At 58.1% G+C, this 15717-nt stretch overlaps 1 protein-coding gene across 4 annotated transcripts; it reads right to left on the bottom strand.

The window, feature by feature from the left end:
• Nucleotides 1-886: 886 nt before the first annotated feature.
• On the bottom strand, nt 887-15717 carry Slc4a3 (solute carrier family 4 member 3). 4 transcript variants are annotated; one of them, XR_004517530.1, is made up of 23 exons: nt 15638-15717; nt 15124-15286; nt 14282-14559; nt 14048-14163; nt 13411-13610; nt 11740-11888; nt 11441-11621; nt 10857-10992; nt 10423-10606; nt 9983-10082; nt 9447-9631; nt 8535-8760; nt 8120-8338; nt 7618-7766; nt 7245-7439; nt 6585-6803; nt 6234-6323; nt 5631-5797; nt 4728-4981; nt 4266-4435; nt 3899-4072; nt 2725-3243; nt 887-2112 (listed from the first exon to the last, which is right to left on the bottom strand). XR_004517530.1 is itself a non-coding variant. In XM_033764657.1 (22 exons), exons 1-22 carry the CDS (start codon nt 15686-15688, stop codon nt 3166-3168), a joined length of 3684 nt encoding a protein of 1227 aa, XP_033620548.1. In that variant the 5' UTR covers nt 15689-15717; the 3' UTR covers nt 2680-3165. The 4 variants fall into 4 exon arrangements, 1 of the variants encoding a protein (XP_033620548.1); XR_004517529.1 differs by having other exon boundaries at nt 887-2115; nt 2736-3243; XR_004517531.1 differs by having other exon boundaries at nt 2736-3243.

Raw genomic sequence — 15717 nt, 5'->3', positions numbered from 1 at the left:
GCAGCAGTCTCAAACATTAAATCTTTCTTACAGAACATAAATCCTACAAATATTGGAGTCAGCTCTTTGCATGAATGGTGAGGCATGCAACCCAATTCTCATATAATTTATTTATCTGGAAAGCAACTTCCTCACTTTGCATTTCCTAATTTGCCACACCGGATTCAATCTGCCATTGGGTACTTGCCAGAATTTCTTTCATTGTTGTCTTTAGCAATGGCTTCATTGCTGGCTATGCAGGCAGCGGCAGCATTCGGAACAAGTACCCTTGCATTTCATTCCATCTTTCCTCTGCTGTTTAGAATTCCCTTTGAGAGCTCCAAGTGTCAACAGGAATGATCATTATTTGAGTCACCTGACGTGATACAAGAAGCAATGTCATATTGCCTGCCAAATGGGACACATTATTGCCAGCATGTGTGCCCTAGAGGAGAGACACAGGGCAATCCAAGCAGATGCTCTGTGAGCTCTGACAGCCAGAAGCTGTCATGAGGGCTTCAGAAGTCTTCAGTGAGCTGGGTCCTTGTCCTGGAACAAGGAAATGTCAGTGGCCCTCTTTGCTCAAGGCAAAAGAATGAGCTCCTTCTGGCCTGAGGCAGGTTTGGACTTATTATCCAAAGGCTGTGGAAGCTGTGGGCAGCTGCCCAAGATGTGACCGCCCCCCGGGAAGCCACAAGGGGAGGGACAAAATGGCCATGGGCCTGAGTCCTTACGGGAAGGGGTCTCTAGCACCTTGCACATCCCCACTCCCCTAAGCCACTTCCAGTCCAAAGCTGGTGACACAGCCTTTATGCCCCGGTAGCCACCTGTCCGTCCTCACACCTCCCAGAGCTGAGCCGTCAGTGCTGGCTGAGGCTTCTGCCTGTTGACAACTCTCTATATCTTGAAAAAGGCTCCAGTCTGGGCTCCCAAGCTCTGAGAGAATAAGGCCAGGGGCCTAATGAAGAAAAAGTAGGGGAAAGGCTGGGGCCACCAAGGCTTGAGGATAAATCCTGAAACTGATCATCCGGGCTTCCACCAGGCCTGAGGTCCTCCTGAGTTTTCCTTGTTATCTTATCAGCCCTGGTCTCACTCGTACATACCCAACCTGGCCCCACTAACTAGCTTCTGGTTCCTGTCCCTCAACACACCCACCCTCTGAACCTTGTGGCTGCCGCAGTGCCCTAAGTCATCTCATCCCCTCCAAACGCCCCTCCTCTGACCTCCTCCTCAGCGTATGTTAGCCGGCCTGGGCTCCGGGTCTTCCTCGGTGAAGGGTGAGTTCCAGGGGAATAGGAACGAGGGCGGTTTTCAAAGCTCCAGGATCTTGGGCCTTACTCATTCTCACCACATTGGCTGACATAAGGTTTTGTGTGGCTCTTTCACTAAAGTTTTCTCACCTTTTGCTCTGAGGCCTCAAAGATTAGTTGTATTGGAGGCCACCCTGACCGAGCAACAGCCAGGTCGAAAGCCTCCTTCCCCATTACCTAAGGCCCCATTACGTAAGGCCCCATTCCCTTTATAGTTCTTCTTAGCAGCTGAGCAACACCCACACTTCTCAGCTATTGGTCAAGCACGAACGACTGGCATAAGCCCTATCCAATGAAAAGTCCGAGCTCCCCAGGCTCAGGTTGGCACTTCTCAGGAGTCTGGAAAAGTGCAAGACCTTTCCTGAAGGACAAGAAAGCCCGCCAAAATCAAGGCCCAGCACAGGGTTTGAGGCTAGGGGGAGGTAGTGAGGGTCCCAAGTGCAACCTCACAGCCAAGCCTGATTGTGAACAGGCCCTGCCATCTCCATGCTTGGAGTCGGCCCTGCACAGTGTGGCCTAGGTTTTATATTTGACCTTCGCTTTGTTCCTTGACAAAGTTCTTTTCATATTCCACCTCGCCTAGGCCAGTGTAAGGGAAAAGAAATCTTGCCCTCACATAGGCCGGCGGCCTCATGAAGTGAGAGGCACAGTGGCGCCAGAGACCGAGGGGAACCGGGCTGCTGGAACTAAATGCTTGGAGCTAGATGCTAATCCCGGACAGCTGGAAGGCTCAGCTCCTCCATAGGAATCCAACGAACATCCTGGCAGCGGTCCGTGGGGCCTCTTCTGAGTGGCTTCGGAGCACTCGCTACTAGCCTGACGCCTGCTAGGAAAGGGGGAAAGGATAAAAAGGGCTCAGCGTGGGACTGAGGGGTTCCTGACCCTGAGGCTCAGAGCTGCAGGCCTTCACGGAAACTGCCCGACCCCACCAGCCTCCCCAGGAAGAGTGAACGCTTTCGAATGGGACCGCGGATCGCAGTTGATCCACCAGGTGGCAGCGCTTCTCCTGCTCAGAGCCTGCACTGTGCAAGAGCGGCCACCAGAGGGCAACACGCGGACCACCGGCTCCATCTGGCTGCTGGTTGCCTAGCAACTGTGACGCAAAGGGCTCCCGTTTCCACCCTCCGCAAGGCCTCTCAGGTTATTTCTAGCAAAACAGACTGTTGCATAAGGAGTGGCTTCAGGAATCCCAGAACTACCCCACTTTTAAGCCAGGAGAATCTAAAATCGTCCATGGGACCCCCAAATCCAGCCCCACCCAGGCATCTAGGGAATTGGGCTGCTGTCCCTACTTCTCAAGCCAGCAAGTAAAGATAAACATTTTCCATTCCCCACACTATGGGAGACACTCTGATTTCCCTAGCGGGTAAAATGGAACAACCCCTCCTTCTCTGCCCGCCCCTGCCCCTGCCCCTTCCTATGAAGAGTGTGTGACCTTGAGCAGACCTTGGGCCTCGCTCCTCAGCTGTACTTGCGGGGGGATGGAGGGGAAGGTTAAGGCTCTGCTTGTCTTGATTCTCCCCTTTCCCCCATGGATTCTCCTTCCCTCAAACTTCTGCCAGGTTTTGAGGACCATGATAGAGGAATTCTTCCAGTTCCAGATGGATAAGGACTCTGTGTGACCAATCCTGAAAAACCAGAGATGGACCCAAAGAAATGAGGCAGACACAAGACAAGGAGTGTGATTATAATAAGCTCAAAGCCTGTGCCGGTGTGGTCTGTGAGAGGCCCTGGGCTGGAGTCAGAGAGGTCACTCTGGCCTGGCATCAGCAGTGGCTCTGGGAACATCCCTGGGTGGAGAAGAGTGCCCTCATCCTGGCACAGGGCTCTGCCTGGGGCCCTGGTGCAGGTCTCTGAGGGGCACCATCCTTGAGGGTCACACGGGCATGTGCAGCTCATTGTACTCATCCTGGCCATCCTCATCAAAGTTTGGTTCAGCATCTTCTGAGTCCAACTAGAGAAAGGAGCACAGGTTTGGGGAGGCAGGGAGGCAGATCCATCCCCTCTAGCTCCCCATGTCCTCCAACCAGCAGCCCTTCCTATTCCCAGAACTTGGAGGGGCCTCACTATCTGCAGAGACCACGATGCCAGACTGAAGCATTTTCCTTGGCCAAAATCTGTAGGTCACGCCTGCTCCATTACTTGGCACCTCCCAATAATAATGGCAGCAACTACTGCACAGGAAGTTCTTTCCCAGGGCCATTTCTAGTTCCTGCAGTACTCCTCCGTATGCCAAGTTTGAGTACGGATGAACTGCAAAAAAGGCCCTTCCCCTAGGTGACAAGCAGGGCCCAAGATGGATTTCAGCATCCTACTTTGTCCCTCAGCAAGACGCTTTTGTTCAGGACACAACCTGTCCTCAGCAGCCCCTGGTTATCTTGCACCAAACCATCATATTAAATCCTTTACCAGGATTAGTATTTAATCCTCCCAAGACACAGTCCCATAAGGTAGAATCTATCATCAGTACCATTAAACAGATAAAAATAAGATTTCCAAAGATTAGATAGCTTGCCTAAGGTCAAACAAACCATCAGGTGGCCCAGGAGAGACTGAAACCCAGGTATCTGATTCCACTGCCCAACCCACCCCACGCCCCCATCCCTTACCGCCTGCAGCTCCCTGTCCTGGAAAAGCCTGGGCAGAAGACAACGCCTCAGAGGCACTGTGAGCAGCAGCAGGAAGGGAAAGGCGAGAGAGGCCGCTGTGGATTTGACCACCCAGAGCAGTGCGATGCAGCTCAGCTGGATGCAGGTGAACAGGTGCATCCGCCACGTCTTCACCTGGGGAGTGCGCATGGGCCTCACCACCCAGCAGCCCCAGTCTGCTCCCACCCGCACCTTGTGGGACTTGGCAGCCCAGGTCCCAAGTAATCTTTCACATTCGTCCTTTTCATCTCTGGCCCAGGGATCTCTCTGGATCCTCTTTCCATCACCCTGTCACCCATCTGCCCTCCACCATGCCTCCTGGCCTGACCTTGGTCACGTAGGGTTGCTCAGGATGGTGTTTTGCTGGCATAAGGATGAGCAATAGACGCTGGGACAACTGGATACCAGACAGCGACGTGACCCCCATGTACAGGAAAATCCCAAAGAGCACAGCCAATGGGATCCGGCGCAGCACAGCCCCCATGACGATGGACAGGCCTGGAGGAGGTGATACAGACCTACCTGACCCCTCAGACAGCCCCTGTGAACATATATGGGCCTAGGGACAAGGGAACAGGGACCTATCTGACCAATCAGCTGGGCATCATGTGCAGGAAGAAATGAAGCAGGGTAGCGAACCAGGAAAGGAGTGTTAGGTGGCAGATGAGGGGTAGGAGGGACATCCAGACAGGATGTACTGCAGACTCAAGAGGGCACATGTATCTAGCCCAGAACAGAATTTCTGTCTGGGGAGCCCTGGAAGGCAGGTCTGTGGGAAGGCTGGGCTCACCCACAAGGCTGGCGATGAGCACCCCGGTGACCCGCTGCTCCCGCACCTCCTGGATCTGGGGCTTGTCACCGGGGGCGATGGCAGTGCGCATCACGGTGAGCGCATTGACATGTGTGACTGAGCGGACAGTGGCCGCGGTGAGCCAGGGCAACCCAAAGAGCCCGCAGAGGCCACCCAAGGAGCCAATCAGCAGCAGGTCAAGGTGGAAGCCGGAACCCTTGAGCAGCCTTCGTGCTTTCTGGCTGACAATGAGCCTGCAGAGAGACAGGATTGGGTGCCTGGTGGGGCCTACAGTGGGTGCGTGTACACACACACACACACACACACACACACACACAGACACGCACGCACGCACACGCACGCGCACAGGGACAAGGATGGGGAAGGATGTGCAGCCCACAACCCTCCCCAGGCCTTGCCAGCTTCCTCTTTCAAGTTCCCAAATTGAAGTTCTCACATTGCAGCAAATTTCAGCCAAATTGTCACACTGTGAATATTTAAAACACCACAAAAGCCAGATGCCAGATCTCACCACGTTATTTTGGTTTAACCGAAATGAGATACATTTGAGCATCCCTGAGTGAGAGAACAGCCTGTCAGTGTTCTGAGGACTGGCAAGTGCCACCCTGCAAACAGCGGTGGAGACAGACTGGTATTACGTCAAACCATCGCGGGAAAGCCATACCCAGCCCGTGTGCCCTGCCCCCACCCCAAGGCCGCTGCTCCCTGAACTTCCCAGCTCCTCCTCTTGCCCTCCTTCCAGGGACACACTCCCCTCCTCCAGGCCTGGCACAGTCCTCACCCACCCAGCACCCCAGACCAACAGGAATCCCCTCCTTAACCTGAAGCCTGAGGCCCTGGCCAGCCCCCTTTCTTCTCCCCCAGGGTCCCCAGCCCGCTCACGCTGTGATCTGTGTCTCCATGAATATCAGAATGAGGACCAGGAGGGCGGGAACAGCCGCTGCCACCATCATCCAGGGTGGGAAAGGACGGGCACTACCCAGAGGGGGGATGAACCATGTGCGCTTATGGGGGGAGGTCACCGAGAGCCCTGTGGGCACTGTCAGCTTCTGCGGGGCAGGAAGGAAGACAGGGTTCGGGGACACAGTGTCCCCAGGCAGAAATCCCACACAGCAGCTACCCCCCCCCAAGCTCTGTGTCCCCAGTCTACAGCGGCAGAAATTCATTTTGTAGTAGCCAAAGTCACTGTGCTTTCATGCTTTCATGGGTCTGGTAGCAGGCAGAGAAATAACACACCTTCTCCCCGAGTCCCTGAGCACTCAGGAGGCCTGGCATGGGGAGACCAGTCATCCCACCCCCAGCCACCCGTGCTGCGCCAGATTCCTCCCTCTCACTCCCACACAGCACCCTCGGCTGCACCAGTGTGCTCCCAGTGTGGCTCCTGCAGGCCACCCCTCCACTAGGACAGCGGGGCTCTGCAGGCCATGGAGATGAGCCCTGGTCCCAGCCAGGGTGAGAAACAGCTGAGGCAGAGGCTGGGCTCACCTGGGTGTAGGTGTCTGTGATGGAGTAGTCCACCAGGACCATCACCAGGATGGAGATAGGGATGCCAAAATCCCCGATGAGGCGGCGAGCCTACAGAGGGGCCAGAGGGGGCAGCTGAGCAGACGGAGGGCGTCTCTCCAAGCCCCTCCCATTGGTGACAGCGGTGCCTAGAGCATCCTTGTCCCAGTGAAACTACGCTAGGGGACAAGGAGAAGTGCCTGAGGAGGAGGTTTCTGCTGAGGTGGGGGACACTCATGGTCTGGGCCCACGGACTCTCAGGTTGGAGTGCAGCCTGACAGTGACGGCAGGAATCAAGGGGCCCACGGGGATCCACGCCCAGCAGCCACACACCTTGCCACCCAGGAAGCGGCTGTTCCTGAACTTGCGCAGGAAGAAGGCGATGAGGAAGGTCCCCAGCATGAGGATGAGGGACAGCAGAGCCGTGTTGGGTTGGTTCCGAGGGCCGGGTGGCCCCTCAGTGGGGGGCAGAGCACTGCTGTTCAGCTCCAGGCCGGCAACCAGGGGCCCCTCGGGGGGGTAGAACGGCAGCAGTGGGTGCTCTGTGAACACCTGAGCGTGGATAACAAAGACACCTTGTCAGATACCTGGGCAGGCGACCTGATTTCATCACCTTAGTGCACCTTACACACCTTCAGAGACAACAGTGACACAGCATCACACACACACACACACACACACACGTGTGAGCGTGCACTCTACAAAAGGTGACCAGGACACCAGCCCTTTAAAGCTGCCCATACCCCCACTCCATCACGCACTGCTCAGGTGGCTCCTTATCACTAACCCTCCCGCCACTGCCTAGCCTGGAACTGTCCCCCTCCAGGTCTGAGTCCCTCCTGTTCAGGGCAGACCCTCCCTGATCTCACACACCCACACCCAGCACAGCCCCTCTCCTTGTCCCCTCTGCCCCCAGTGCTCCATACCTCCCCCTCTGAACCTCCCTAGGACACTACCCAGGCCCAAGTCCACCCACCCACTCTGGATCGCCACCTTGTAGAGCTTATGGAAGGTCTCATAGATGAAAATGAGCGAGATGAGAAAGGCGAAAATCTCCTGGGTGAAAGGCGAGATGTAGCGAACCAGGAAGCTGCCTTCAGCAGCCACCAGGGCAAGGACAAACACCACCAGCCAGAGGCCAACCCACACGCGGCCAGTGAGGTACTCCAGGTCCTGGGCTTGGCAGAACTGGAGGCAGAGAGGGAGGAGGAGGTTGCCCACGGGTGGTCCACCCTAGACCTCCAAGCCCCGCAGGATGGGCAAGGGGAGCCTGAGACTGTGAAGACTATCTCCCGGCCTAGAAAGGGAACAGGGCAAAGGGGAGAGGACAGCCAGGCCCAGGGGTGTAGGGCAAGGCAGGCTTCACCTTGAAGAAAGCTTCTTCAAAGACGAGCAGTGGTCCAGAGAAGCCAACCACGAGCAGCGGCTGGGCCCCCAGCAGGGAGAAGAGGATGCCAAGCACAGCCGTGGACACGATCAGCTCAGACACCCCCATCAGCCCCTCCGTCTTCTCTCCTGGGACAGGCAGGGTCAGTGGGGTGCCCAGCCCAGCTCCTTCTATCCCCCCATCTAGCTTACCTTAAACTGGGGACCCCAGCAAAAGTGGGCCAGCCCCCAGAGTGACACACGGGCCCCTCCCCACCCTCAGTCTTCCCAGTGCCACCCAGGACAGCACCCCTAGCGTCTTTCCCGTGTCTCACTTTATAGTCCCCCAAAATTCCTGGGATCTGCTCTCTATGGCCATCCCACCTTTCTGCTCCCTCCACTCATCAGCTGCCTAAGGTGATCCCTGGGACACTGACCCAGGAATCTTACAGGTGACACTGGGTCCCCAGAGACACCACAGGAACCCCTAAGCCCCACCTCACCTAACAGCCCCCCGAAGGTGATGGCAGGACTGAGGGCTGCGAAGTAGATGAAGAGCACAGCAGCCACGCACTGCGAGTGCAGGGCGTCCCACAGGTCGCTGGGGTAGTGTGGGTAGCGGCGCTTCACATCCCGGACGAGGCCCCCAAACACCGAGCCCGTCCGCAGTAGGGGGTCATCTTCAGGGGCTGCCTCAGAGCTCCCCAATTCCAAAGGTAGCTCTGGGGGGACAAGGAGCTGCTGAAACATGGACCTTCTGCCCTCCTGCTTGGGTCCCTGGCTTTAGGCCTGCACAGCCCAGGACTGGGGTCAGGAATATAAGTCAAAGCCAGTGATGCCTGGACAGGGCTGGGGTCACAGGCCTCAGGCCCTAGGGTGGGAGAGTGTGTCAGGGGACACAGCCCCCAAAAGTCTGACCTTTCCCAGGGGCCACAAAGCCTCCGCGGGCTGTCATCTCGACTTTGGTCTGCTCGCGCTCCCGTCGCTTTCTCAGCAGCTCGCGCTGGAAGGCGGCCACAGAGCGTAGCAAGTCGCGGCCTTCGACCTCAGATGGAGGGATCACAATGCTGCCGTCCAGGAACTCGCTGATGGCGCTCAACAGGTCCTGCCGGTCATCAGCCTGGTAGGCAGCCTCATGAAACAGCTGGGGATGATGAGAAGACTGTGGCTCTCAGGAAAGGGCTGAGGGAGCCCCTGGGAGGAGATCTAGGGTGAGGTGGGGTCACAGAGCCATAGCAGAGTGGCTGGTTGGCCACCTACACCCATCCAGTCCAGCAGTGCAGTTGTCAAAACACTGGTGCACACCCTTGTAGGCCAGCAGGTAGGCAAAGGAGTGCCACCGCCTGACCCTCCCAGATTCACCCTCTTCCCTTAGGCCTACACTTTTCCACATACAGGATCGAAAGTGGTACAGGCTGTCACAGTGGGGACCTCCAGGGCCATTCTGACTGGGCAGCACCCATACCCCACAGACGGACAAATCTTCCCAATACGGCACCCGGCTAGAAGACTCTCCTGCCCAAGCCCAGGAGAAGCTACAGCAGAGGCCAGCACAGCAGCCTCCCATTCAGGTCTCATTACACTCAAGGCTCTGGGGTCTGGGCTTCCTCTCTCCCTGGGTCATCAGCCCCTCCCACTCCTCAACCCAGGGCTCCCTTTTCCAACCTGGGCCAACAGCTCACCTGACCACACTCCTGCACATGGCCTCCCACCCCGGGGTCTCTAGCACCCTCAACACCATGGACACCACTGTGGGCAGTGAGAGGGCCAGGGATAAACAGGGGCTAGGAAACAGGCTTAGAGAGCCCAGCTTGGGGGTACAGGGCCCACCTTGTCAGACATGAGGGTGGCAATGGAGCGCCCAAGCTCATGATAGTCCGTACTGGTGTGGCTGGGCCCCAGCATCACAAAGAGGAAGCGAACAGGGACCGGGACTTCTAACACAGACTCCAAGAGCACAGCCTCGCTCAGTCGCACAAAGGCTGCCGCTGGCTGCTCCAGGAAAGGCACACAGCCTAAGGGAAGGAGAAGGCAGAGGGTGCTGGGCAAAGGGAAGCAGTCAAACAGTCAAGGCAGGCCCTGCATAGGAGATCTGGGGCTTTCGTCCCTAAGTTGTGTATTGCACAAAGAAACCCCAACCTAAAGAGCCTCATTCACACATGTACTTGTTACAATTTACCAGTAGGTAGAAATTGGGAGTGTGGTGCTATATGGACTAGCACCGTCAAAACTGGATGGGAGGCTGACAGGGGATGGGGGGAAAAGGAGCTGGGGACAGGGGCCTCCAGCTAAAGCTCAAGACAAGCCGGCTGGCAGGCCACCATGCACAATGTGTAGACGCCACCCCAGTGCCAAGCCCTCCTCACCCACAAGCACGACGGTGGCCTCAGCATCTTCAGGGATCTTCTCCAGCAGCTTCAGGCTCTTCCCCCGGTGAGCATCTCCCCCGGGCATGTGGAGGGGCTTCTGAGGACGCAGGACTGGAATAGGGCTGGGACCCAGACTGGAGGCCATGGCAGGCCCTCCCATCCCTCGTTCCAGCCCAAGATCTGGACCCGTCCTCCAAGCCGTGCACACCTCTTCCCCATCTTATCTCAGTGGCTCCCTTGGTCTCCACGTCATTGCATTTATACCCTGCGTCTCCAGCCCAAGGACCCCTTGTGCTTGTCACCCACAGAGCCCTCATGTGCCTAGCACGACACCAGGCATCCAGCCTTCCCTATCTGCTCAACAAAGTCACTGATGACCTCAACTCAAACTGGAAGTCCTCTCAGTCCCCTGCCTCAGCCAGAGCAAGGTCACTGACCTCCTTGGCATCAGGGTCATGTGGCCAGAGCGGGGCTGGCTCCCCCAAGTCATCAGCTATAGTTGGCACTGCACTGTCAGGTCCATGGCTAGGGGTCGGGTGATGATTCCCCAGGACTGAGTTCATGCTGGAGCTCGATGGGTTTCGGGGGAAGAAGCCACTGTCCTTGTCATCATTGGGATGGCTGGCAAAGAAGCAAGGAAGGTTAGAAGGAGGAGGGTTCATGGTATACTGAGGTTAAAATGGTAGGAAGTGGACAACTGTGACCACCACCCTTCTGCCTCAGAGTAAGACCTTTCTAAAGGCTGAAGCTAAAGATTGAAGGTCAGTGAGCTCCTTGGCACTTTAGGTAGTCAAGAAAAAGCTGATAGAGTCTGCAATCCTGGAAGGGCAGCTGAACCAGAGAGAGACTCCTTGGGGGACCCCGGCCATACCTGTGTTTCAGGAGCAAGGTACGCAGGACACTGGCCCTGTCCTCCGGCCGGATCTGGTCTGACACAATCATGGTCTCCACCACAAGGTGTGCGATGCCCGGCAGGGTGGTCTGCTCTAGGTCCAGGAGGGCCGCTCCTAGGATACAGCCAGGGGAAGATATGTCCTGTCAGGCAGGAATACCACCCCTACACTGCCCTGCTCCCCACAGGCAGGCAGAAGCGCCAGGTGAGCCAAGGGCCTGAGGAACCCAGGCAGATACAATCGCATGTGGCTGGGGACAGCAAGGGGTAGAGCACAGGAGCAAGGGCAGGAGAGGAGCAGAGCCCCTCCTCACCTTGGGAGTTAATCTGCAACATAGATACTAAACACCTACTACGGGCCAGGCACAGTACTAGGCACAGATACACAGCCTGCCCATCAGCTTATGGGCTGCTCAAGGGATCAGACTCCACGATCCAAAAGTGGTGGCCAGATTCCGCCCAGGACTCTACAGAGCAGTCCCAGGCACTAGGCACCCTGGCAAAGGCTGAACCCTGTGATGGTGAGGAGGGGAGGCAGCCCAGGCCAGCCTGAGGAACCCTACCCTGGGCAATGGTCCTCCTGAGCTCCAGGAGGCTTCGGAAGGAAAGTGAGGCGACGTGGGGCTTCCCCCAGCGCTCTGTCTCCTCCTCCACGTCCTCTTCAAACTTGATCCAGCGGGCTGTCTCCCGCCAGTGGAGCTCCTGGCTGCGGTCCAGCATCAGCTCGTTCAGTTCCACGAACACCTGTGGCAGAAGCCAAGGTATGGGCTTGGGCGACACCGGGTGGGCAGGACAGGCTGGCATGGGGGGCGTGGCCAGAGCAGTGAGGAAGTTGCAGGCCCACACCCTGGGGATTCTGTACCTCATGAGGCCTCCGGTCCAGCTTCTTCTTCTTCTTCTTTCTGCGCAGGATGGGGGCCAGGCCACTGGGGCTGCTCCTCCCACCCTGAGTCCGTGAAGGCTTCTTCACTAGGTGCCGCCGCACACCAGGGTTGTCCTCTAGCCGGTGACCTGTGGAAAAGTCGGGCTTGGCAATCCCAGGAGTCCAGCTCAGGCCTGCTGTTCACGGCCCAGGGACTCCAGCCCCTGCTCTGCCCAACTGGCCTACGTGGTGAATGCCACTGTCACCAAGGGATCGTGCTGCCAGGACCACATAATCCAATATGGCCATTTCCTAGATTAGGAGACTGACTCTCAGGAAGGAGGAAGACAAGCCCAAAGTCACACAGAGGACCACTGGCCAAGTCCCAACAAAGAAACCCCAACTTAGTCCACATTCCCAGCTGGGCTCTCTAGCCCCTGCCATGGCCACAGGCCCCCAGGCATGGAGTGCCAACCCTTCAGCACCTTCCCTCGGCCCCCCACCATGGGAACACATCCTGTAGACTGGGATGACTCCTCTCCCTTCCTCCCACCTGCCCTTTCCCTGGTCTGCAGCTGGGGAGCAAATGGCTGCCCATTTACTCACAAGCAGCTGCTCCTGCCACGGGGCTTGGGTGGCCCCTCCTGGGCTCCCACAGGCCATAGTCCTCAAAATCCAGCTCAAACATCTCTAAGTCCTCTGAGGCCAGCAAGTGGTGAGAGCTGGGGGCTGGATTCCTCCCAAGGCTCTGGCCCTTGATGTCTGGAAACCCGGAGCTCAGTGCCCCATTGGGCTCCATGACCTTGTCCAGCAGGCTCGTCATTCACCCAGGGCCCAAGTCCTCTGCCCCTGCTCTCTCCCAGAATCCCAGCTCTCCCAGGAGGTGCGAGCCTGAGCAGCAGTGGTCTCTGTCCAAGAAGGGCTGGAGATGGCGTGGCCTCCTGACTCCAACCCTTCATGTCCCCAAGCCTGCTGCTTTCAGCCCCCACCCTGGGTCGGTAAACACACACTCCCCACGACCCATCCCATCCCACTGCCACTGTCGCCACTGCTACTGCTGCCATTGGATTGTTCCTGTCCCTGTCCTCGGGCCCTGGCAACTTTCCATGACGTACTGAGCTCAAAGCCCTACCCACCCCACCCCGTGCACAGCCTATGGGTCTGAGGAGGAGGAGGGCAGATCCAGTGATGACCCTGGCCTGGGCACAGAGCCCTGTGGGTGATGACAAGTGGCACTGATAAGATGGAAGGAATGTGCCAAGATCACAGCTAGGCCCAGGCAAGGGTGGTGGGCCGGGAGGGTGAAAGGCCTGGCCCAGGGAGAAGCTCAGCCTCCGGAGACTGGTTGGAATGAAGTAAAGAGCTAGGAGATAAGAGTCAGGAGAGGAAGACATGATACCCTCAAATGCCACGTGGGAGAGAGGCTGCCTTATTCCAGAGGTGACTCAGAGGACAGAAGTGGGCAAAGGGGAACAAGGTCATGAAGGAAAATCTCAACTCTGGCAATGAGAGGTGGCTTGGTGGAGTAGTGAGCTCCCTGTCACTGGCCATATCCCAGCAGACATAGGCACTGCAGAGGAGCTGAGCCCTGGATGGAGGAAAGCACAGGCCTCTTCGAGATCCCTGGGGTCATGGCGCAGGCCGTGGGGGCTGCCATAGGGTCTCACTCACTCTTCATGTCATCCAGGTCCGCGGAGCCCAGCATCTGGGCCTCCGCCTCGTCTGTGGGCACCTGCTGCTCTGGGCCAGCTGGATTGCCCAGGGCGCTGCCTGGGCACAGTCGCTCCCGCAGGTCATAACTGGCTGATGGACTCCAGGGCCGGCCCTTCTCCACAGCGATTCGGGAGGCCCGGGCCCGGGGGCTGGGGGAGCTGAGAAGGCAACACATAGCCTTGGGCTTGACAGGGAAAGGCAGCAGAGACCCCAGCTAGTGGGTTCTAGTGCCTCCCTCCAGCCCAGGGACCTGGAGTGGACACCAGGGTACTAGACACAGCCTCCCTGTTCCCCCCATGCTGGTCCTCCTGCCTCTCTGGCCTGCCTCCTGCCACAGCACCCCATCCTCCTCATTCCAACTCCCCAGTCCTCAAGGAGCTCGACCTCTCAGCTCTGCTCTCTCCGGCTTTGTCCCCTCTTGTTCTCTCCCCCTTGTAAGCCATGTGGATGGGCAAGGCTTCCCTGTTTATCTTGCTGTCTACATCACACCTGGGAACGTCACTCAGGGTCAGGAAGGAGGGAACTTTGCAGGAGCATGGAGCCCTACTGCGCTGGGCCAGTCTGGGTCCTGCTAAAAGGGCGCAGGGGCCAGTACCTGACAGTGTGCTGAGGACTCTGGTCTGAGCGCAGGGCCACTGAGGGCAAGGGCGTGGTGTAGGCTGCCCTGCCAGAGAGGCCTGGACTGTCATCCTCATCGCTTCCAATGGAGAACTGTGGACAGAAGGCCAAAGGCTATCTGGGCCCCACTGCCCACTGCCCACTGTGTACTCCTCCGTCCTCTACACCCCTCCCTCCCCAGCCACCCCTCTGCCAAGGGGCAGGCCCCTACCTTTGCTTTCTGTGGGGACTCTGAGGGTGTGGGCTCCACGGGTTCTGCCTCAGACTCCCCTTCCTCTTCCTCTTCTTCCTCCTCCTCCTCATCTGCTCCAGTTCCCCCCTCTTCCTGGATGGGTGGGGTCCCCTCGGAGGGGGGAGCAGAGGTTTTCTCCTTCTTCCTCTTCCTCCTGGTGTGCCGGGCAGAGGTGGGGGGTGGTCGCCGAAGCTTGTGGGGTGGAGGCAGGCGCACCGAGAGCGGGTGGTGGGTGTGGTGGGATGTGTGCCGGTGAACTGGGGGTGTAGGAGAGCCGGTTGAGGCTCCCACAGCAGAAGGGGGGCCCTCCCCACCCGAGGGGCAAACACCTTATTCTAGCTCAAGGTCTCAAAGAAGGGCACCCTAGTCCCTCCAGGGCTCCCCCAGCAGCTGACTCCACAATCATTCATTGTCAGGCCTGGTAGTGGGTGACAGGAGTGATGGACAAGGAAGGTCATGAAACGGAGGCTGGAGGAGGGCATGTGACACAGCAAAGAAGGGAAAGGAGAGCAGAGGGAGACACAAGGAGGCAGGGGACAGAGTGAGCAGCGCCAAAGGGGAAGATGAAGGTCACCGAAGGAGGCCTCCGGCCTGTCTCACAACATTTCCCCGGGTCGGGGGCCCAGCTCCCCTGGCAGGTGAAGAGACGATGGATGAGGGAGACAGGATGACAACATGGCATGGTGGCCCAGCACAGAGTCCAGCACAGTGTCCAGCACAGGATGGCACTGGGTGACCAAGCCCGAGGTGGGCGCAGTGATGGTGGCGATGAAGGTGATGGTGGTGAGGGTGGCCACACTAGGGGTCCCCGGGCTACCCACACTCAAAGTCCCGCTCGCTGTAGCTTCGGCTGGGCTTCTCAGGGTCCCAGGCTGGGGTCTTGCTGATGAGGTCCCCAAACCTGCTCACAGCCAAGGTCTTGCCCAAGTCATCGTCCTCCTCCGTGTCTGGACCCAGAGGGGGCTCCTCCAAGGGCACCCGGACCTGTAGGCCCACAGAGCCTCTCCTAAGGACCCCGAACCATGAATACCCACGCCCACTCTAACTCCATGCCCTCCTTCGGGGTCAGGGAAAAGCGGGCTCCTTCCTCAACTACGCTTGACCCTGCTCCCACGCCTGAATCAACATGGCAGGAACCACCCCCTCCAGGCTCCCAGGCCTTGGGAGGAGAGAGGACCACGCATCTGAAAAATGTCAAAGACCCCCTCTTTCTCCCTACCTCCACCCCATCTCATTTCCTGGATCTGGAGGTCCCAGGGTCGCCAGAGGTCACACTGGCAGTGCCCTCCACGGGGTCCTCCAGCTCCTCTTCCCCCACCCCCGCGCGTCAGTCACCTGGGGAAGGGGGGAGGCGCCTCCGGGCGGCGGGATCACTCCGTTGGCCATGGCTGGGCGGAAGGATCTGTCTCACCGAG

The sequence above is a fragment of the Fukomys damarensis genome, unplaced genomic scaffold (assembly GCF_012274545.1).
Source record: "Fukomys damarensis isolate Sample0158 unplaced genomic scaffold, DMR_v1.0_HiC HiC_scaffold_16, whole genome shotgun sequence".
NCBI lineage: Eukaryota > Metazoa > Chordata > Mammalia > Rodentia > Bathyergidae > Fukomys > Fukomys damarensis.
This window is presented reverse-complemented; position numbering and strand designations above follow the sequence as displayed.

What these genes read in the sequence shown, in the direction of transcription:
- Slc4a3 (XM_033764657.1), bottom strand. Translation starts at nt 15,688, where the DNA reads ATGGCCAACGGAGTGATCCCGCCGCCCGGAGGCGCCTCCCCCCTTCCC. An exon ending in CACCTTCGGGGGGCTGTTAG is followed by an intron (nt 7,767 to 8,119) that starts GTGAGGTGGGGC and finishes TGCCTGTCCCAG; the next exon opens with GAGAGAAGACGGAGGGGCTG. An exon ending in CCTTCCATAAGCTCTACAAG is followed by an intron (nt 6,804 to 7,244) that starts GTGGCGATCCAG and finishes ATCCACGCTCAG; the next exon opens with GTGTTCACAGAGCACCCACT.